Below are 23535 nucleotides of genomic sequence, written 5' to 3'. Positions count from 1 at the left end.
TAAAGTACGTCACAGGAAGCTAGTTTCTTTAGCATTTTAGGAATAGTAAGCGATAAATTCCTTTTTTCGTTATGAATCTCTCTCCTTGAGATGGTAAATGGTGGCCATCATCTCAATCATCGTATCTCTGGAATAGATTCATCATCTTCCCATGGTGTTCCAAGGTTCCCTATAAGCTTTATTACTGTGCAGCACTCGGCAAGTATGCAGCTTACGTTTCAACTTTTTCAGCATTTCCAATTCCAGCTTAGTGTTTTGCCTTTCATCATGCCTGCATGCTGACAGCCATCAAGAGGAATCGAAACGCAAGAATTTTTTTCTTTTTGCTCTTCCTTTAAAAAGTAACCGACCTATTTAAGTAAAAAAAATGCAATGTAGGTACTCTTACTTGTAAGGAAATCTGCCTCATAAAGTCTTAGAATGGACCAAGCGATCATTGTCTTTCAGGTAGGTCTAATGCGATCAGCATTTTTTTGCTCTCTTCTCTTAAGCCGAGACCACCCTTGGTTTATTCTTGTTATAGCTTGCTCTCTTATCTAGCTTCTGTTAACATTTAAGTGAGATACTAAAGTTTGTTTCTCTTTGAGGAAAAATAACGTCTCGATTTCAAACAAAAGCTTTTCAAGTAGGTCACCAAAGGTTTTAAAGGAGATAACTGAACGAACGTCGTACTGAGATTGCAAAACAGATGTTTTGTCAGTTGAAGAATGCGGAGGTGGTCTTGTGTTTTATGATTAGGGTTTTCACCATGTTTTCTTTTCCTTAGTAAATCAAACTGACATGACTTTACCCAATTTCCATCTCAAAACGTCGTACAAATCCTTGCTTTTTATACCTTTCCTAAAGTTTTGAAGCGTAACTCAATCCTCAGTTGTTATCACTATCATTGTAGAAGCTTCAATACTTCGAAAATGAGAGATACAGAGTGCTCTCACCGCTGGTGAATGGTAGGTTTGACCTGTTTTACCATCGGACTCTCTGGTTAAAGATAATTTAAAAACTGCTGAGGAGAAATAATTGAAAGTAAGAAATTTCGTTCAAAATCACTGGTTGCTGATCTGCTTTCAAAGCATCTCTTATTTTTCTTTTATCTTTCAAATGACCCTTTGACTCTATGACGTGCAGGTCAGTCCATACTCCAAAAAGTATATAATCACTAAAGAGAACATTTTCTGTTAAGTAGAATAGAGCCAAGTTTGATTCTCCAGTTCTAGGACCATTAGAAACATAAGGAATCTGGATATATTTGACTATACTTCTGGATGGATTAATTCTTGTAAACTTAATCACATAAAGTGAGGCCGCTTAGTTCTCCGGAGGTATCAGCCTGAAGCAAACCTCTCTATTTGGTCTTGTGTTATTTGTTGTAAAGTCTCTTCTGGATCGAGTTGAACCACAAAACCTTGAAAAATTCATGCCTTCAGACCGAAACCCGCGAAAGTGCGCATCATTTAGGATCGGTCTTGGTTAAGGCCGCTTCTTGTTGGGCAGCTTACGGCGATAAAATGGGACTTGGATGACGTTCTCTTCATTCGAGTTCACCGCTGGTAAGTTTATTTACACTTAATGATGGTGGAGAAATAACAACCGATTTACAATGGCATTCATTGTCCCATGAAGGAGTGTCACATCCTGGTCAGGGACGAAATGGCCATTGGGTTACAGTTTGTAGCCATTCTCGCGCGTAAACAATCACGAGGTACAACGGCTTTTAGTTGAAACGAAGCCGAAAGCAGATGCATTTAATCTATCAGGGACTAAAATTGCTATAAATCACTACTAAAATTAATCCGAAAGCATTCACAGATTATTGTACATCTTAAGGCCTTTACTATTTAAGGTGGTATGGTCAAACTTACGTCATCAATTTTCTCAAACTCGAAAGCACCGAGTTAGCGAGGTTATACTGTATGTAAACTACGAAGTCTATTTCCTCATTATCGAAAAAAAATTGTGTCTATTTCCTTGTTTAGAAGAGGGGTCTTCGTGCAAAGTGGAATGATTTTTCAAGAGTAAAATTTTCTCGAAGAGTTAGTGGTCGCTCCCTTTCCATAATGATATTTGTAGATCAGACAAAAGAAAACTTGTCATGACGTTAGTTGTATGATCAGAAATACGAAATAATAGTTTTATTTCTTTCACCATTGTCTCACCAAAAAAGATGTATCAAAGTATGGTCAGTAATTAGGTTAGAAGACCTCTTCAGGCCTGATTCGATTAATCAGACAGTTCAGGATGGAACTTTAAGGGGCTAATTTCCCTTCATAGGAAATAAGTTCAAAGGGTGATGAAACCTCTGATCACGAATGCGTAGGCTGGTAAACTGTAACTCTGCTCTCGCTATCACGAAACATACAAAAACCGTCCAACAGTGCCCATTTTTTTTTCCTAGCCGAATGATTTTATCAGGCGAGTTGGTTCTTACGTTTTGGAAATCGTCGCTAGATTATTTTGTTGTGGAGAAAGGTTTACAACACTCTTTCCTCGAGCATAACCTCTTTTACAAAAATTAATTAAAAAACATCTCCCACCTCCTTTGTTTCGCTCGAGTTGTTTAATCTCGATTCCTTTACAAAGCGGCTGAGGTCCAAAGGCCGTGGATCGACATTTCGTCTAAACAACACGGTTTTGCCTTTAGCCTGTTACTACATGCTGTGATTTCTATTATAAGCCACTTGGAAGGGTCGACAATTTGCCATTGTTCCTTTTTCAAATGGCGTTCCGTGAATTCAAATCGGAGAAAAAGCTAAAAGACACAAACAGCCGCGCGGGCGAAATTAACAATCGTTTCGCATGTTCTTAGGGTCTTTTTTTTTTCCACAGGATTTAAATGGAACTCAAGGATTCAACAATTACCGAATTTTTCCATCATGTTTACCCGCTATTTGTGGTTCTACCATTTGTATTTTCTTTTCAGAGGTTTGTCAATTGCAATTACAAGTGGTCGAACTCAATGAAACCTTTTAGTTTGAAAGTTCTTCATTTTACTTTGCTCTTTCTCTTTCTCAACGAGACCGCCAAGCCGCATACAGCCTCTGATGACAAACCCCAGCACTTGTCTTGCAAAGACCCAGACAGTTTATCCACTTAGTGAAACCCAAAATAGTAAGCTCACAATGGAAAAATAACCACTTTGCAACTAATGGAGAATTTCATAACTTTGGATTACGTTTGCATTTGAAAGGTTGCATGTTGGTTGCCTGTAAAGGGTGTTGTTACTTTAAGAGTAATTCTTTTGACATGGTCGGATTAAAACGTTTCTGATTGCCATCCTTTTAGCAATAGCATTATAATGCGGATGAAAAGGGTAGCCATAATGTCTTCTTAACCAGGTCAAACTAAATTTGTTTCAAGTTTAAGTCTAATCAACGCAAAGAGAGTTATTTTGTATCATCTCCCGGTGGCCTTTTCATTGCTTCTTTCGTGCTTTTGCCATATGATTGGAATTAAAAGGAAAAACTTGACGTGCACATTCACTGCCATGTCAGATAATTGAAAGGAAACATCTGAACAGTCTTGAAGGCTAAGATGCTAAGATGCTAAGATGCCAAAACCGCGGAGTTGACGACTGTGGAATTAGAAAGTCCCACTTTTTCCCAGAACAGGTAAAGAGTAATATATAGCTTGTTGCACCAACATGTATTTCTGCCATTCTATAATGTTATAAAGGTCTAGAAATCGGATCAAAATAAGAAGTTTCTTAAAATAAAGGGACTAATCCTCTTAGAAGGAAGCTCTGTTTTGTCGCAGGCCGGATCGTGCCTCAATTGTCAACCGCTTCCTGTATTTATATTCTATCTTTCTTTGAGACACTTGAAATCCTGCGGCGATTTAAACGGCGAGTACACGAAGTAAGCTTTCTTGAATTTTCCGCACCTCTCGCCGGTTGTATTCTAGTAACTTAATAAAATCGGTGTACAGATCTTAGTGTTTGAGATTTACTTCCTTTTCGAAATGAATTGATTTAGTTTGCATCATGTCAATCCTTTAAGAAGCGTTGGACATATTAAAAATTCATTTGACCGCAAACGACAGATCCAAGAAAAGGGATTATTCTAACAAACCTCGCCTTCCGTTTTGCATTCATCTACAGGACAATAAATCACATGCTCTTTTTAAGCCAACGCTGCGAGATTTGTCCTTCTGTACAAAAGAAAACGGTAAAGTCAAAGAGAAAAGACAATGCGAAAAACTGCTGGTTTGAGAATGTGCTTAATAAATTCCCACCGTGAATTGTTGACCGTATGTTGTCACTGTCAGTGGTATCAAACGAGAAAGCGTTCATTAGTAAACTAAAATAGAAAGACAGAAAATATACAGTATTATGGAAGAGAGCCTTTAATTCCAAAATTATTTGTTGACTCTCCTTATGAAGTAGAAATGCGATCGTCTTTAAGCGTAGTCTTACTGCTTTGATCTTGGGAGAAACAGTCTGTTTTGGTGTTACATGTTTACTCTTACGAATTATCCTTCTCATCTTATGTTCTTTTATAGAACAGTTCTCACCAAACTAGATCACCAGTTCCGATCCCAATCCCTATCGGAGTGAGCTTTACTCCTAGTTTATGCGCGCACTTACTTGGGAAGTGTCAAAATTCACGTCTTGGAAAAAAAACAACAACAAAACCTGTCTGACTCCATGCAGCAAAATAAAGTTGCGGCGTAATCGTAAAGCTGATCATTACGTCTTCAGGAGAGGAGTATTTGTGATTATGAAAAGAAGGGTTTAAACTTTAAAACCGTCTGAATCAGAAAGACAGGGCGGTAATTGTCGCCCCTCAGATTTTCCCTACCACATGGAGCATCATTTTGCCTGTTGTGGAAGGGAGCAGTCGTATAGCAGCCCGTACTATTTTATGGTTTATTTTATATTGCAATTTTATACTGACCTGGAAAAAAAGCCGCTGTGTCTTTCGAGCTTCGAAAGTTTGGTTTTAGTGGTCCTTCACTTTGACTTTGGATTACTCGGATAACAGTTTCCTAACGAATGTTGTGCGAGAAGCACAAGAAGGGAGATCAAGGATGTTTAGAAAAACCCAAACAAGGCACTCGAGATGACAGTCTCCACGAGATTTTGCGGCCTTAAGCCGAGAGATGATTATCATCACAGTCATTAAATATTTTTTTCGTAACGTGCCCTATTTGAGAGATAAAAATCTTTAAATTGTTCTTAGAGTTCTCTACGTGATTTGCGAGAGGAGAATGTTCAGAATCCACTACGTCCAATGACAGTTTCAGAAGGTTGAATGTGCCTAGTAGTTTTCCAATAAACCAAATGATTTGATCGATAGTCAACCAAACGGTAATCTGTTATCTTGCGTGGCAGCGTGTGCTTGTCAATAGTAGAATTGACAATTGCTGTGGAGTTCATGATGAATTCTGTGCTGGCTTTGAACTGACCCCACCTACACATAGAGCTGGCTATTGTCATACGACCTCATTCCAGAAGAAAGTAACAAGTCTTCTACCTTGATGACCCGTTCAGCGAAAAATATATCGAAATCGAACATCCATATAAGCTATAATCGACAATGTTTAGGGATACAGGTATTCTCTAATCCTAGATTATACCGAACAAAAGTTGAAAATGAAGAGCCTTTGTTTCTATCAATGGAACGCGCAGGGAATTTCCGTTCCTATTGAGTTCGACCTCCCTGTTCAATGTGCTTGATGTATTTTTCTTACTCGTAAGGACAACGCTTAGCGTCTTGTGAACACACACAGACTCGTAAAATAACATATTCGTTATATTTCTTCGGAAAACATATTTGTGGCTTGCCATCAGTCTCAGTTGAACATTTTCTCCCCCACGACTGTAGTTCTTTAAATCCGTGATGAATGGCCTTAAGTGAGGTTGACACACTACCACACGGCTCCATTCACAATTGTTTTATTTGTCTTTTTTTTATCATTAGTTCTAATTTCGTTGACAGTTTGTTCTTTAAATAACTGTTTTTAAAGAGCAAGTAGGATTGTTCAGCAAAGTTTGGCAAAAGGAGTGAAAGTGGACATTTATCAGCTGTCACTGGAGAATAAGACTGCAGTAGAAAAGCGAATAAAATAAATCGGTCAAAGGCTCTCCTTGCTTAATTTAAGACGTACCCTAAGAAAAGAAATGTTTTTTGTATAACCACACAAGTTCAATGAAAGAGAAGTTGAAAACAGTGCTCGATTGAATACAGAAATGTTGTGTTAAGGAACCGGGCAAAGTGTGCCAGTTCGCATGGGTACATGCCGCTCTTCTAAAGCAAACACTGCTTGTCCTGAGCGGACACTTAAGTAAAGAAAATTTGAGTATCGAGTCCTGTAATTGCTTAGATCTCTGTCAGTATAGCTGAGGGTTGACTGCAAGTATTCTTAATGCTGTAGTTCAATTAAGCGTAAATCGAAAGTATTGGTTTGTCTTTAAGCGTCTCAATGTCGCATTGAACATAATGGTGCAATTAATTATCTTCCTTCCTTTTTACACATGAAAGAAAAACAAGCCAAAAGGTAGTAATTCTGCTAGAGGAACTACATTCACAACAACAGATTAGAAGTTAGATGGATAATTCTGACGTTCCCTCGAAAAGGTTGAACGGTCATAATTAAAGGAACGAGCAAACATGAATGATCGTTTTGTTTTTTTTTTTTAATTTCTGCCCCACTTGAAGAAAGTTTCTTTTTATGAATGACTTTGAGATAATTTCGTTTTGCGGATTCCTGTAGTTAGCCGAATCACAGCTAACTGCAGTAGCTTGACTCACTTTACACCGCAGGAACTTAAGTCATATGGATATTCTCAATCGATACATTATTATTGTCATGTATTCAAGCCATGACGCCTTACTATTGATAGAATCTCTAACAGAGCTACTGTGTGAAACCTACTACTCATTATTCTACATACAGAATGTCCGTTACTTCGTCGAGATCGACCGTGGCCTTAAAATGTAACCACGTTGTTTGTCTCAGTGTGGTTTACTGACAACAGGACTGACCTTGAGGGAAGTTGTGTGAATAAGTAGTCGTAACGTTCTTCCACTTCTAACACGAGTACCAGTTGGTGTTGACTTCACGTTCGCTTTGTGAACTCGAGCAGCTTTGGCTATTTGACGAACTGATCGAGAGACGGATATGTTCCGGCGGTGAAGGGGTACTTAAATGACTCCTGTCTTGTCCGCTTGAGTCGATTAATGGCGGCGGTGAAGGCGATATTCCATGCAGCTTCATGTGTTTACGAAGAGAGCTTGGATGTGTATAACTTTTGTTGCAGCCTTGATATTTACAGTTGTATGGCTTATCTGACGTATGGACATGGGAGTGCTTTTTCCTATCGCTTGAGTTGGCAAAACGGCGATCGCACCCGGGGAACTCGCATACAAAAGGCTTTTCGCCAGTATGAGTTCGTTTGTGAATTTTCAAATTCTCAGACCTAGCGAAAAGCTTGCCACATCCAGGGAAAGGGCAAGGGAATGGCTTTTCTCCTGTATGTACTCTGATGTGGTTTACCAGCTTGTACTTAGCTTTAAACGGAAGTCCGTTACGTCCACAGTTTCTCCAAAAGCAAACATGCAGAGGTGAGTCGTTTTGGCTAACATGTTCGTCATTAATATGCCTTACTATTTCATGGATACTGGTGTATTGCTTGCCACAGATCTTGTTCTTAGGGTAGTTTTGAGGATCAATCCATTCGCAGGTCATGATTTTGTTAGGTGGCTGGCTCATGAATTGACTAAAGTGAACCTGAGCATAATTGAGGGGGCGGTGATGGTCGTAACTGTACGGTGACTGCGAGTACATGTCTACTCGCGAGTACATGTCGCCTGGCGGTGGAAATGCGAAGGCTGGCCTTTGAGAAGTCTCAGGATCTGGAGGACCGTTCATCGTTGGATAGAAGTTGTGTTGTTTAATGTCTGGTCTTGCCTGATGCAGTGCCAGAGGGCTGAAGTTGGAATGTATCGAAGGACCTTGGCATTGAGGAAATCTACCCGCTCCCGGTGCCACAGGATCGTAGAGAGAATGTCCGTGCGGACCGTGCGCTAAAGAACCAGAGCTGGTGAGATGATCTTGACGATGAAGCGGGTAACCTCTATTACTCAAATTTTGAGCGGCACACGCAGGTCTCCCTTGACTGGTGTGTGGGGTAAATGGATAGCCGGTGGCTTGAGAGCTAAACACTGCCTTGGTGTCGGCGATAGGTTCAGGAATTCTATGAGCCAAGCTGAAAGCTGTTCGCGCGAGCATACCGTGGCTGGGCTCCATGAACGAATTGCCAACATATGGAGAATCTTTAACGGGCTCGATGAAGTCAGCTACGGTCGGATGGCCAACAGAAGCGCTCTGACTAAACATCGAAAGATTGTCAATAACAGCAATGTCGGGTAAGAATTTGCTGTTTCCCTATACCTCGTAAAATATTTTGCTTCCGAGATTGTGGTGGTTTCTTAGACGAGACTATCCAAACTAGATTGATGGTAAATGATTATTTGCCCCAACGCTGTTGACTGGGCCGTCTGCATCTGTGTTTTTGAGTTCAATCACAGCTTGATGCGTGCATTATCAATCGATTGGTCCTTGCATAATTTGTTTTCGAAGCAGCTTTACGGGCCAATCATTCATCGAACAGGCTTTTCACACGCATGCTCCAACACTGATCCGTAGGCGTCAGTTGTCGTTGTCGACTGCTGTGGTCAGACTCGCTTTTGTTGACGTTCGGAGATTACCTTCGAATATTTCAGTCGAATGCAAAACACATCAACAGACTCTCTAAAATCCATTAGTGTGAATTAGACTCAATTTAGTGCTTTTGCTTCTTTTAAGGGGTAACCACACCGCGTCGTGTCGCAGTGGTGGTAGCTCTTACGCACGGGTATGTGGTGTATTGGATTCATTGACAGGCGTTCTAGGGGGCGTTAAACCTTTATTCTACCTCACCTTAGGTCATCTTATAATTCAGCTATATAAGATCATCAATTATCTTCCTGCTATTCTTCGTTATATCTCTAAGGAGCTCTCTGGTTTGTACTGTAAATCCCAAACTGGACTTAAGCGGATCAGGGTCGCGAGATAACGAGATATCGATCGCTTTTCATTTCCACGGGCTATTTATTTTATTCGGTGATTAACTAAAACTTAATAGTTTTTTGAGATTCACGTCTGTTATTATAGTCTTATTTCTTTTCAATGCTTTGTTTTTTAATGGAATCCCTTTTTTCGTGCCCGTCTTATTTATTTCGATACTCGTGCAAGGCTTCCGTAGAAAGTGCTGACAGGCGCGTTAAGGTGACTAATTGGTGCGCCCCGCCCTCATTAAGATCTTATCTCGTGTGTCACGAAAGATGTGTTCCAAATTCAATCAGGACGAACCCGCAATTTTCGCTGAATGCAAACTATTTGGAAGGTATGTTGAACGCGTTTCCGAACTGAAACCGCGTCAATTCAGAACCCACTCGACGTATCTTCAGTCGCTGTGGGAAATGTTTGTTTTGGGCTAACAACGAAATCAATCTCAAATATCTTCCTGAGGTCGTGATAACCATTTAAGTGCTTTAAGCCTGCAGTTTTCGTCCTTAAAATTGATTAAAAAAAACAACTGTTTTACGAGAAAGCTTAGTTTAACAATCCAGTCGAACAACTCGCCCAGCCCATTGAATTATCCGTAGTGTTCGGAAACCAAAGTATGGAATCTGCCTCAGAAATTAAGACGGCATCAACTAAGTCCGAAAAGTTCCTGAAACCTTTGACAATTCTCATCACCCGGGGTCAAGATTTTATTACGTTTTATGCCAAATGAAGATATTGACTCACTAAAACTGCTTGTGTAAATACAAGTTTGCCCAATCTGCTAGCCATCTGCCCATCTTTTGCCGTTCACTAAATTTTAATACTTCCGGACATTTTTCTCTCCGGCCAGACTTTCCATTTCCGGTAATGCTGAGGTTACAAAGACCTGTGAAATTTATAGGGTCGTTTCATCGAACAAAAAATTCCTAAATTGTATATAAAAAGTAGAGAGGTTTATCTGGGAAAGGTAAAGCCTGTTTGTTTGACATTGGGGTTTTGTTTTTAGTTGTTTTTGTTGTGCCGGGTTTTTGTGGTGAAGTTTGGTGAGCTTTCTTGGGTCTTGGTGCGATGACACGGATCAAGCTGCATGAGTATTAATCTCATTACCGATCAGATAAATCCGCAAAGAGCTCTTAGTCATTGATGCTTACCATTGCTTACAATGGATGCACGGAAGCTGTTATCCCTTTTATAAACATTAACGAAGCAAAATACTTTCTTTGGGCAGACGAGCGACAGGTGCGAGAAACTTGAAAGAGTTTTTTTGCGTTTAATCGTTCATCTGTTTGATTACGACGACAGAATCTCTGTGGGAGCACAGTGGTGTTGGGGGATTACTTACATCGCTAATCCCTTGTCTAAGGGTGAAGGACCTGTCTAAGCCTGGTCAAACACCAACCAAATGACACTTCACCGTGGCTGATTGATTTGCGGTTGGGGAATGGCATTTTTCTTCTTTTAATGCCTTGCGTTGTGCAAGAACCAGTGTCGTGATCTTTGTTGCGCAAAATATCTTGTTGAATAAACCTTCATTCGCTTGTTCTTATGCGTTATTCCTTGTACTTCTTCATCAATTTTGTGATACGATTCCTTCTCGACCACGGCGGGCAATTTAGTCGTTGAAAGGCTAAATTTGTGTTACAATGATGCTAAGATTTAAGCTATAGAATAAACGAGTGAGGCTGAGTTTTGTGCCGGCGCCATTTCACAGCCGAACCTTTCTTTTAAAAATCCTTATAATGTTCTTAGTTTACTGACTGTCAACAATAGGGAAAACCAACGACATTTCAAACTCTTTAACTATTATGTAAATCATAAACGAAGGTGGATCCTGAATTGTGTTTCTTGTTTTTGAATTCTGATCGATCATATATGACAGGCATGTCGTGACGGATAATACACACGTGTCTTGATTTGTTGTGTTTATTGTTTGCGTTCATCATAAAATATGCTATTTCTTTTATGTCTAAATCGATGCTAAACCAAAAAGTATACTTACCCACGATCGCTTTTCTTAATTTTAATCTGTTATGTAGAGCTACCGAAGTTTACTTTCTGGAGTCTCAGAATTAAAAAAAAAATAATAGTAATTTAAAGAATGAATGGTTATGTTAAAATATAGGAAAACAAAGTCGAATGTTTTTCCAGGAGACTGGTTGACTTCACTGTCTCGACGAATCTTGAGATTCCTTGCTTTTTAAAGAAACCATGAACTTACTTTGTTTTTCAGTTACGCTTTTAAGTGTTGTTTTTCAAAACATTTCATTCCATGGTAATCACGGACCCGTGCAGTTTTAAATTTCTATTTTTAGTTATTAAAGTTCATATAGACCGCAACGGAAAAATACTGTAGTCGGTTCACCGCAAAGAAAATAGATTTACCGGTACATTGCTCTCAACCGATTCCTCTAGTGTTGTCATTAAATACCGACAATTATTGAATACATCGCATCATTAAAATGGTGAGAGTCGAAGGAATGGCCAAAAATACACGTCACGACAGAATATAGAAGACATTGGCTGGTGCATTGGGGCCAAGGCCAGAGTCCTCTTTCGCTTCACACTGCATTCATAGCCACACCTGACCAGGTGTCTCTATTTCTTTCTGTGGTCAACAACTGTTGCACGGTGGGTGATGTAATTTCACATGGAGACAGAAAGTAAAGCGATGTCTGAAACAGTTTTTAAAGCAGCCCTGAGGAATATAGTAAGAAAATCCATCTGCTATTTGGACCAACATTGTTAAATTACGACGGGTTTGAAACCCATAATTAAAAACCATGCAAAACCATAAGTGTTTTCTTTCCATTGTGTTGCGTGCTTCTGTTCCTTTCAAGAGTTTCCTGAAAGGCCCTTTTATGAGGCATTGTGTGGCTGAATCGTAAATGATGCATTAACTGTATAATAGGTGTTAGACCTATTTACCAAGTCATGCATATGTCTTGTCGAAAAACTTGATTCTTTTTCTTTTTACTTTTCAAGACTATTCAAATATAAACTCGGTAGCAGGCACCAAATATAGTATTTTACAATACTTGCATCGTTTTTAGTGGTACAATTTTGTAGAGCGAGATATCTATCTCTTCGTAGTAAATGTACTATGATATATCCCGCAGATGAGCCAGCGTTTACAGGAAATCACAGCACCAAAGCTTTCATTTATTATTTCCATTGACATGATCGATGCTATGTTTATTCTAAAGTGATTGCAGCATTTACTCAAGTTGTCGGTGGGAAGTGTATCTTCCACTTTTTTCCCAGCAGGAGATCTAGGTAACGTGAACTATTATGAAGAGTTTCGCCTACAATGTCTAAATATCTTTGCATTTATTAATCTCCTTTCGAGGACCTTTTAAAGGAGCGTCGTGCGTACGTCATTATTTGTGACATGCCAAACCACCTTCACCTCGCAGGAGACTATCAAGTGTTAGTTTCGTCAGACGGAAATACTCAAAAGAGACTATTACGAAACAAGGTCGGCCAAGGATAGAAGAGGTTAGAACGGATTGCGAAAGACAAACCGGAGAAATTAAGCGCTACATTTTAGGATGTAGAAAGAATTACTCAGGTTCGTTGCTGTTATTGTAGCCTGGATATACAAAGGCATCCTAAATAGCATTCAGTAACAGTGGCGAATGAAAATTATTTCATTGATGAAATATAGGAAATAAACATGCCCTCGCAATGATTGAAAAAAAAAAAAAAGGGAACAATCCTCTCTTCCCGCCCCCCCCCCCCCCAAACAAAAAAAATAAATAAAAAACTGTTCAGTCCTGGACATTGGATTAACATATGTGCGCTTGTCTCGCGATAAAGAGATTTGAAGCTCTCAGTAGATTTCAATAAACCCTAAATTTTGTCCATGGAACAATGTTCCAAAGAAGAGTGAAAGTTCTTGTGAGGTTTCTCTTAAATTGTCAAAAATCAACACTATTTTCAAGATGGTCATTGCCCACTATGGATAAAAGGATATTAATATGTTTCATGAACTGAGTTCATACATTTCCAAGGTTTACCTACATGTTTTTTTATGTTTTTCCAAATAGAATATATAAAAAGACCCTCTGCCGCGTACGAAAGCGACTAACAGTAGATCTCTTTTTCCTTTTTCTTTCTTTGTTTTACAGCACCCAGTTGAAAAGCGCTCTATACCCGCCTTACTATTGCTCAGCCGTTGCGCTCTTTTAGTGATTGTAAACCTGTCATTTACGTCCAATAGTTATTCTCTGCAACGTCACCATGTCGCCTCAGGCCGATATGACGACAAGGATCACTCATCAAAAAGTTTACCCTTTCTTTTCATCTCTACGACGTGTCCCGCAACTACGAAAGTTTGGGTTTGAGTGCGCAAAATGATGACTCTCGCTCGTTTTATTTCAAGCCTGAGCCTCCACATTGTAGCGAGACACGACACTTCCACACAGCTTTCTTCATAGATAACTTTTGTTCTTTTCATCCATGACAGTAAGCATGGTTGAGACATTAAAGGAGGCAACTCACTAAAGAAACTAACATGGTACTGTTTTGGCGAGGGAGGGGGGTTAGTAAGACAATTTGGTTTCATTAGGAGTTAATGGCATAAATTGGCCTCCTTAGGAAGTTTCTAACGCTTGAGCTGTCAGTTTTAGTAACTCGTTACGGTGACCAATTTATATTGTCAAAACCAAATTGATTGAGGTATTCTCTAGAGTGACAATGCGCATCTGTACTGCGCACAATGTTACGAGTGACTAGCGCACGCACTTGAAAGGTGGTTCAGGATCGGAGCCGTCAGAGCGGTAAACTTTTTCTTGTAACAAGTATGATGATCTATCTAGTCAGCAGTAACTTTCGTTAAAAGGAATGTTTTGTCATTCCCAGTGCGGAGATGGAATTTAGCGAGCACTCTTACGTAAAATTAACAAGTATTAGACAAGGTTGGAGTAGACTCGCAGTGAAGGAACTATTTCAGACTCGGATTGATGTGGTTTCTTCAACCTGATGGGTCATACAAATATAAAAGAAGTCGAGTGGTAGAGGTAATTTCAGTAATGTTCATTGAGCTAAATAATGAAGGACTATGTGTTCAGTTTCTATTTGTTCCTATTTTTGTCATTTTCTCTGCAGATTCCTTTTTTTCTCCTATTCTATATAATAAACCTCATATTTTTCCAATATTTTATTTGATTAAGCAGCATGTGTCACACTATTGAAAGTGGATTTTAAAGCCTCATGTGTACATTTGACATAAAGCAAGTTGTTTCATGACTATGATGTTTTAAATGAATCTAAATGTTAAGTACAGTTACTGTAATTAGACATTTGTTCTCTGTTGTTTATCGTACTTCTGTTCCTAGCTTTAAGATGTATTGTTTCCATATTTTTCAAAGATTGCCTACTGCATCCATTGTATTTGAAAAGTTATATGAAATGCTGTTCAAGTGACTGTTAAAGTCAAAAGAATGATAATTCTCTGCATAAGCCCATTGAAAGTTGTTTGTTGTGTAAAAAAGTAAGCTTGTGTAAGCTTGTGACTGGATTCCTAAAGAAAGAGGCCCGTGAGGAGAAGTTTGAAAGTGACCAATAAGTATTGAGGGCAGGGATAAAAGCCCAACTGAAGTCAAAACGTCGAAAGACTATACTTCTTGGTGTGCGTACATTTTATAGAACATCATTTACACATCTGCAGTCTTATCTCCCATGTTTAAATCCTTTGAAGAAGGAAAGTGCAAGTGGTGTGAGGAAAATTTCAATTCCGGTAAAAAAAATTGCGGCCTCAGTCGGATGTCGGCATTTTTCAAGATGAGTAGTAGGTTTATTCTGTTGATGAAGATGGTGAGCAGTTGAAAAAGGTCAGCCAGTTGACCATTTCTGGCCTTCTGTGTTTATTCTGAATTCCCTTAATGGGATTGAGCCTTTATTCTCTCTCCCTCCAAAAAATTGTCAAAGCGGGGCTTATTCTTGAACGGACAAATGCCGAATCAGGAAAGAGTATTTCCTTCAATGCCTGCGCTGTGACACAAGAAACGACACTATTTGGAGACAGAACCATCGTTGGCCTAAGAGCTGCTAAAATGCTCTGAGGTTTAATGATTCTGGGAATTGCATTTAATGTAGTTTTAGGGTGTCCCCAATTAGTGCCTACAGGCACTAGAACGACCAGACACGTTAATAAAGGTTATGTATGTATGTTGCAAACCGGAGAAAATTCTCCTTACAGATGGTCTTTTAGCTGCTGTATGTTCTTCACATGGCATTTCATGATTGAAAAGCAAAATCAAATGAAGTGAAAGCAAAGAGGAAGCTTGAAGAAGTACGAGAAAAACAAAAAGAAGTCAGTTACTACCGGTAAAAGCTCTGTCAACTGGTGTGTATTCTTCGTCTTCATCAAACAAAAGAAAGCCAAATTAAAGGTAAACTGTCGTTGCTAAGTCATACCAAAGGTGAACTATCGTTTTTAGGTTCAATTAAGGGTAAACTTTGGTCGTTTTATCTCCGGCTGGGTGAAGTGTTGTTTTAAAACTTCACCAAGGATCTATTGTGTTTGCTGTTGTCTGCTGGTTGGGTGTTTAAATTTTGAAAAGGCAGCATTTAAGGTGAAACTTGAGTACTTCAGTGGTTACTGTTAAACCAGGGAATTTGAATTGATGAATTCGATGTAGAACCCCTAGTCTTCTTTCTAAGAAAAGGTGGCAAAATCCGATCTCAGTTGTCTTTCAAAGTAGTTTTGATTTCCTAATTTTTTCATATTTCTGGAAATAAAGTTCTTATTTTTCCAGCCTTTTCATTATTAAGTTTCCTACTTTTTCAACTGTGAGTTTCCCATTTTTTAAATTTTGAGTTTACTATTTCTCTGAACAACCATGGTGCTGGACACCTTGAAAGGATGGACTCAAGTAAGCAGAAAAAAAAGGTTGCGTTTAAAGAATTAGTTGATGCTTTCGTGGCTTTACACTGTAGAATCGAATCGAAAAATAATTTTTTTTAGTCGACTTATTTGTGTTTTTAAGTTTTCATGTCATTGACACCGGTTGTGGAAGTTTTTGCGCACGTGTGGACAGCGGATCATTGTCATGCTTGGTTTCCATCGCACATCGCACTCCTAACTGTCGCCGAAACATTTAAAGCAAGCGGAGGGTTTTATGGGGTTATCATGCTGTTTAATTTATTTAAGTTCACCAGGGATCCTCGTTTTCTTAAGGTTCAGCCTTACTTGTTCTTTTATTTTATTTTCAAATCAAATTAACTAATGGAGAAGTCTCTGAGAACATGAGTCTTTTATGAATAAGCTGATCCTCTACTTAGCTTTTCTCCTGTACTCACATCCAGAGTTAAAATGTCTTGTGAGTGTCGCGCTCTTTGATTTGGCAAACAGTATTTCTTATGCAGTATCGTTGATGCCTATATTTTTTATTTCTACATTTATTCACGGAAAAAAAAAAAAAGTCATTACACTACCCGTTGTGTTTTCCTAAACAACTAAACTTGGTCAAATTCACTGGGGATTAAGAGAGTTTTGAGATGGAGAAAAAAAAAGCAAATCATAGCAAATTTATTTCCATTACGGCTTGTGCGTAGATACATTTGTTTAGAGATGTCCTTACTGTGACCAAAATCAGAATGAAAGTGGACAGAAGTGTCAGAAAGCAGAAGGTCCGAAAATCGAGCTATAGCGCCTGAAACTGGATTAAAAAGTCTGATAACAGCTGAGAACGTCCAAAGTCGGACTGAGATGTTCCAAATCGAACAGAAGTGTCCGAAATTGGACGAGAATATCCGACACCTTCCATAGTGTCAAGAATCGGAAATCGGACGAAAGCGTCCGAAATGGAACGATAGCGTTCGAAATTAGACGAGAACATCCGACACCTTCCATAGTGTCAAGAATCGGAAATCGGACGAAAGCGTCCGAAATGGAACGATAGCGTTCGAAATTAGACAATGACGTCCGAAAGGGTGCATTAAGATCATAAGAGTAGGTGTATTATCAGGAACGTAGAATCAGTTGGGGGTTTTTGCTTAAGAGTATCAAGTGGGGAAGAATACCGCTATAAGGAATTACTGCAGTACTCGATCATGATTTGTAGTAATTTGAGGAAAACGTATGGTTCAAATGACTGCCGATTATTCCGAGGGTTGTGACCTTAAGGGCTAGGGAGGGTCTGGGAGGCCGTTAGAAGAGGGGAGGGTATTCTGCAAATTGAGTGAGCAATTCTTGGTGTTATTCGACGAGGATGCTCTATGGAAAAGTGTTCCCTCTTCGTCTTTGAAGTCTCAGGGTATTGCTCTGTCATGAGCAGTACAACGTAAGCAAGCTCTGATTTCTGATTGGTTGGAAGAGTTTGCTCAGCACATGCAATGCATAGAGGGCGCGGAGTTTTGAATTTGACTCAACTTTAGCACTTTTTTATGGCCAGGAAAAGTTATAATTGGTCTAGATCTACCTAATGGCTAGGACTAGACAGTAGACAGCAGACTTAAGTCGAACCCTCATGGAATTGAAAAAAAGGGTCGGTGAGTTTTCGGAAGTCGAGTGCGGCAGGTAGTTGAGAACCAACAATCAGAAAAGAGGGGGAAAAAGGCGTTTCCCCAACGTTTTTTTTCAGTACATTGTACATTTCAATCAATTTTAATTGAGAAAACGATTCAAAGTAGAATATTTCAGTTGAACATTCACTTAAGAAGCAAAACTTTATGGAGGTGTAATGTGTAGTATTGAACCAACACGGACTGCTCCACGTAAATGTTGTGGACTAAAGCACCATTTGTTTTCACTTGTCAGGCTCATTTTTTTCAAGGTATCCGCGGTAAGATGATATAGGAAATGACCAGAAGGGAAACCAAATCGGATAAGGTAAAGGAAGGAGCCTCGATTGTTCTCCATTTTCCTGTGACTGAAGAACTTGATAAGCAGCCAAGCAGTGAGGAATAGAGAAGACGCATTGAACTATAATAAGGGGGTACCTCGCACTATTTCTTTGCTGTCAGCTCGTTTTACGATAAACATAATCTGAGAGTCAAGTTAGCTCGTTTGGTAGAATTTGTGTTAATTAGAAGCATTGTATCACAATGACCCTTGATTTTTTATTCTTCCTGCCATATTACTCATCATACGCAGAGAATTCCCTCAGGTTAAATAATAATATGATAATGTTACAGAGTGCATGAGGAGATCAAATGACTGAAAAATAAAGGAAACAAAACGGGGGTTTGTGGTAAACAGTGTAATAGCTGTGATAGTATGCATCTTACATCTCATATGTCAAGTGTTTTTATGTGTACTGTACTTTCTTTGTTTGTGCTTCTCTTCGTAATACCCTATCCAACTTTGTTCCTTTAGTAATGTTGGTAATAGTTTTGTTTGTTTTTATTCTTTTTTTTTTTTTCCAGGGCTTGTTTCTACTATGTTCGTATGTTTGTTTGTTTGGTTGGTTGGTTTTGTTGGGGAGAGTTTGTCTTTTTCCTTAGTGTTGAAGTCTCTATTGTCTCCCACTCGAGTTGAACTGAAGTTTGAGGATATTTTGACCATCTATTTGATTGTTCAAACATTTGAGGTTTCCACCGACTTTCCTTCTTTGGAAGTCGCCAGTTTGTGTGTTTTATCCGAAGGACTCTTATTAATTTGAACCATGCAGCTTTCTGGAACATTTTTTAAACCCTTAGGCTAAATATGGGGGGCTTTACGTACATCCTGAGCGGAAATTCTCTTGTCGAGATTGCTTCTTGTTGCGGCTCGAAAGATGGCCTCTTGGCCAAAGTAGCTCAGTCACTGTTCTGTGGCAATTGTGATCTGTAAAACATTAAATAAAATACTGATTTAACGGCAGGATTCTAAACTGACCATGGGGTGTATTTGTCATTCGAGAGTTTTACAATATTGTTAGCGTTATTTTTCTATTTAGGGCAACATCCCTAACACGTAGCGTCCGAATAGTAGTCTGCTGTCTCTAGTTTGTGCTCGTGCAGCAGAGGTGAGGTGAATTACGTTGTCGGAGTATTCGAACGTTCCATCGTCATTATTTCTTCATGGAAGTTGGCATTCTAGTATTACACTGACAGATGTTGAAGTTCTCCACGAGAATGTCCAGCATCTGATGATAATCGAGAGACGAGAAGTGTTTGCAAAGAGCTGAGAATCTTTACAGAGGCAAAGTTTCTCAAATCCTCGATCACGGATGAAGAACCTGAACAGTTATCAACAGGTCGGTGTAGGAATTTTTACGTTTTTAACTCAGAAATGAAACATATGCTACTCATTTCCGATGGTTACGCTTTACTCAACTTAATACCTAATCTGTTTCAAGTGTTATTACAACCCCTCCTATTTGAAGTAGGGTCAATATCGGCAGAAATTAATTGTTAATTATATATAATCCTCATTGAGAGCTAACAGTGTTTTCCTGCATACTATGAGACTTTATTTTAATTAGAGAAGAGTTATGTTTAACAATTGAGGTTTGAGGTATGAAATAGTCCTATTCTGTTTCCGTGGTCAGAATCATTCGAATATTTTTCATAGCGAGAAGTTTATAGTCCAGAAATCAAACGGACTACTGACGCACTTGCTTTTGCCAAAAGATCTGTCATGACGGACGACTACTCAACAGCTTGCCAAAATAGTTACTTAAAATTGTAGAGTGAAAACCACAAGGTTGTTACCTCCTAGGCAGAACATCATAGAACCACTCTTCACGTTTTTTTGGCATTCGTATCATGCTGTGAATGTATACCACAACACGAATGTTTTTTCACGTCAAATTGTGACAAACAATGCCTTTACTGTTTGGAATGTTGACCTCTATGAGTCTCTTAGCTACTGATGTATTACCTTTTACTTCAATCGTGGTTACATATTTTTTAGAAAATCGCATTAACTGATCTAAGCCGCTTTCTTGGACAGCTTGATATGTTAGAACTTAATTCCCTCAAGCAGTTGACGGTGCATTTATCAGAGCAAAAGGGAGGATAACGCAGAGACTTGTATATTCAATTCCAGACTGATTTATGTATGAATAATGAAGCATCGTCTACTTGGTGATAAAGTTCGCCAACGTGTTCTGTATTCGTTTTCAAACTCGCCCGCAAGTTTTTCTTCGTTTTGCAACGAACGATACATTAATAGGAGTTACTAGCATAAACTATCAGGTTCAGATGACGATGAAACAGGAAAAATTAAACGACCTTCTCATTTTTGATCAAATTTTATATCGCTTTTAAAAATGTGTGCATCTTGCAATCCTTCTGTAATCGTACTTCGTACAATTTTCCAATGAACAACGGTCACGTTTTATCGTCATTGTTATATCAAGTTATTCGCAATTGGAATTTCCATCATGCATCTTATAGCCGTATTGTAAAGAGTTCAAATAAAACCTAAACTTCATGGTTGTCAAGAACCGTTAGCTAAGGACGCTAACCTAGAAACTTAACTTTCCAAAATATACATGGCGAATCTACGAATGAGAATGTTAATTGTAAAAAATCATGTTTGTTTGCTAACCTTTCAAACTATGAAAAAAATCTTTCAATTTTTATCGTCAGGGTTAAAAAAATTCCACAGGAAAAAGTAAAAAAACAGTTCGCAGATTGTTTTTTGGACACAGCGTTGTTAAGAACCATTAGCTTGGGACGCTATCTTACAAACCTAACTTTCCAAAACATGTATGTTCTAATCTACGAATAAGAATGTCTATCGTAAGAAATTTTGTTCGCAAACCTTTTAATCTATGTAGAAATCTTTAACTTTTTATAATCAGTGTTAAAGAAAAAGGCAGAAGGAAAAGTAAGAAAATAGTTCGCCGATTATGTGCTTCGAGAAGAGACACACATTATTTGACTGCATTGTGTGATTGTGCGGCTGAAAGTTGTTCTTAAAAGGGTCGGTAACAGTGGCTCGGTATATGTTTCGATAATCTGAGGGGTTGTTATCATCAGTCGATTATTAGAGAGTACGAAAGACTCCAGCTATCTCACTAACAGGACGGATCTTGTGACTGTTTGTAAAGTAACTATTTACCTGATTTATTACCGTACTAGAATAAGCTATAGCAATTGCTTGAAAATAAAAGATTCAAGAGGGTTGTGACGGATAACCGTGAAGGGCAAACTCCAAGATATTGCCTAGATCAAAGAGAGTTTTTTCAGCTTTGCTGCATCTAAATTAATAGCTTTAACCTTGTGTGCCCCTTCTGATGGATTAGTAATCTAACGCACCTCCCCAGCTTATCAGAAAGTCGAGAATGGCGCATCACTTTGCAACAAGTTACATTTATCACCCATTCATCCTGTCAACACGGTGATACCCCGAGTGGGTGTTGACCCGTTCTTGATAGAAAAGCCGGAAACAGAAGCAGACGTCTTTGGCAAACCACTGAAAATTTACAGTCTCACTGAGTTAGTTGCAACAATTATTTCGAATAGCTAACCTTGTTCTTCTTTAAACCCTCGAAAGACTTTGAGTTAGTTGAGTTATTTGAGTTAGTATGACTACTCTGTCTGGGATGTATACAGAAGCTTCTCGTAAGAACGAATTGCAAATGTGTTCTTCCAAACTGTTAATTCTCTAGTAAAGTCACAGTTAATTTTCAGTGATAAAACACCAAGTATGCCCAAATTGAGAAGAATTTTTTTAAAGTGTTGTATTCTATTTCGGTCTTTGAGAGAGCGTCAGTGATGCTCTTTATTTATTAAATTTTGATTTCCTTTCCCATATCACTCCTCACTAAGTTTGCCACGAAAAGCTATCGTATGATAAAAACATCCCCAGAAGTCAGTAGTTTTTCCAAAAGTGAGACTGGAATAGAGATAGAGAGAAACCTGTGTTTCTATACAAGGATTTGAACAGAGAACTGCTCGAATGCGATCCCCACATGATGGATGGCATAATATGATACATTTGAACTGGGTGACTAATATATGACAGTCACGGATGCTGGTCGGGTAAATTGTCTTGTTATTTCTTCATCCATCAATGAGAGCCGCTTCTACGATGTTTATTTTTAACACGAAGAACAAAACAGCTGTGGCTGCCGTTCATTAGACTCGTGAAATAATCCCGCTTGCTTTTGCTTGTGCACGTGTCACAATAGCCACAACAATTTTGACGGCATTGTTGTAGAACGCTTTGATGAAGATATCGCCTTTGTTTGCGATAATTACTTACTGCTAAGAGCTGTACGTATGCCTCTTGATTTGCCTCTTCGAATAATTATGTTTTTGTAATGCTAAACTGTAGACTTAATTAAATTCGCTAGAAGTTTTGGTCCTGTTTCCACTGCATGGCAATCATGTGTGTGGACATATGTGATTTTGGTTTTCATGAAGCTTAGCTCCAAGTGTGAGTCCACACGGAAACGAAAAGAAAAACATGCCTCATATTATGAGTTACAATTTTCTCTGTGGCTCTATTTGTTGTTACCATACCAGTATATACTTGCCATTCCCAATGCTTGCTCCTCTGAATGTTCGAGTTTATTTATTTGACGTACTCGTTGCTCTCGGAAACGAATACTGATTCCTCTCAAGAACTCCTCTGTCGAAAACGCTAAAAATATGTATTTACAAGGAATTCACTTTAAAAAACGGTCGTAAAACAAATATTAAGAGCATACAGCAGACACGGAACGGAGTAATGAGACAATTACCATCCCTTTGTTTACGTAGGTCTGGGAATGAGAAAGAGAAGGGTATCAATATAATCCTAAAGGTTCCGCCTCGAACCAGTTTCATTTTTTTTGTTCATCATTCCGACTTTAGCCAACAAACGGTCTCTAGTATAATAAAAATCACAATGTGAATAAGCCAGGTATATTTGCTTCTGAAACTGCATCTCATCAAATGCCTCATTAGGAAAGATTTGTTTCAGAAGTTGGAAAAGATGTTAGGCAAAATGTTAACCGTTTTTTAAAGAAGTGCTTTCATTTCGGACTGTTCTCAACCCTAATTTTGAAGGCATCACAAGCAGTTTGAATTTCTTTTTTCTTTTGTGATGTTTACCTTATCGAGATGATCTCTACCAGCATAACAAAATTACTGTTTTGGGAGCCTCTTTGCTATGACCTTAATAACCGTAAGGCGCTGTTATAACATCCTTGAAATTTGCATAGCGTCCTCGCATAAACATACAATGTTGCGCTCTAAACCGAAAATCTGTACAGGCAAGTATATAGTTACTGATAATATCTCGTACTTGTAATAGCGGTTAATGTAAAAACAACTACTTTTATTTTTTCCCTGATAGTGTACCTTGTATTAAAAATTGCGTGATTTATATAGAAACATTTTTATTCCAAAGGCGCAACGTAGGAAACAAAATCTTTTTCTGTACTCACGCTGTTAGCCTTCAACTTTATTGTTCTCGTATCAGAGCGGTTTTTTTTTTCTTTTTTTTTTGAAAGAGCCAACTATCGATTAAAGTAACACTAACAATTACCCTTTTTTTTCTCTTCTACGGAAATTTCTTTCCTGATGACTTGAAAAGTTCTCGGAAAAAACCTTTCGAAATTGACCTCA

The 23535-nt window shown here is 38.7% G+C and overlaps 1 protein-coding gene and 2 long non-coding RNA genes across 3 annotated transcripts in view; 1 reads left to right on the top strand and 2 right to left on the bottom strand.

Moving 5' to 3' along the window:
- Nucleotides 1–5874: 5874 nt before the first annotated feature.
- Nucleotides 5875–8334, bottom strand: LOC111325398 (zinc finger protein ZIC 5-like). The gene has a single exon (XM_088736919.1). The coding sequence runs from the start codon at nucleotides 8332–8334 to the stop codon at nucleotides 7027–7029; it is 1308 nt and encodes a 435-aa protein (XP_088593045.1). The 3' UTR covers nucleotides 5875–7026.
- A 9760-nt stretch (nucleotides 8335–18094) lies between these two features.
- Nucleotides 18095–22667, bottom strand: LOC148722635 (uncharacterized). The gene is made up of 2 exons (XR_015992779.1): nucleotides 22447–22667; nucleotides 18095–18814 (listed from the first exon to the last, which is right to left on the bottom strand). It is a non-coding gene; the product is annotated as an uncharacterized LOC148722635 (long non-coding RNA).
- LOC111325401 (uncharacterized) overlaps nucleotides 18806–23535 on the top strand; it is a 37391-nt gene continuing 32661 nt past the window's right edge. Inside the window, exon 1 of the long non-coding RNA XR_015992772.1 lies at nucleotides 18806–19226. This is a non-coding gene — a long non-coding RNA (uncharacterized LOC111325401). The remainder of the gene's footprint in view (nucleotides 19227–23535) is intronic.

This window comes from Stylophora pistillata, chromosome 10 (assembly GCF_964205215.1).
Source record: "Stylophora pistillata chromosome 10, jaStyPist1.2, whole genome shotgun sequence".
NCBI lineage: Eukaryota > Metazoa > Cnidaria > Anthozoa > Scleractinia > Pocilloporidae > Stylophora > Stylophora pistillata.
This window is presented reverse-complemented; position numbering and strand designations above follow the sequence as displayed.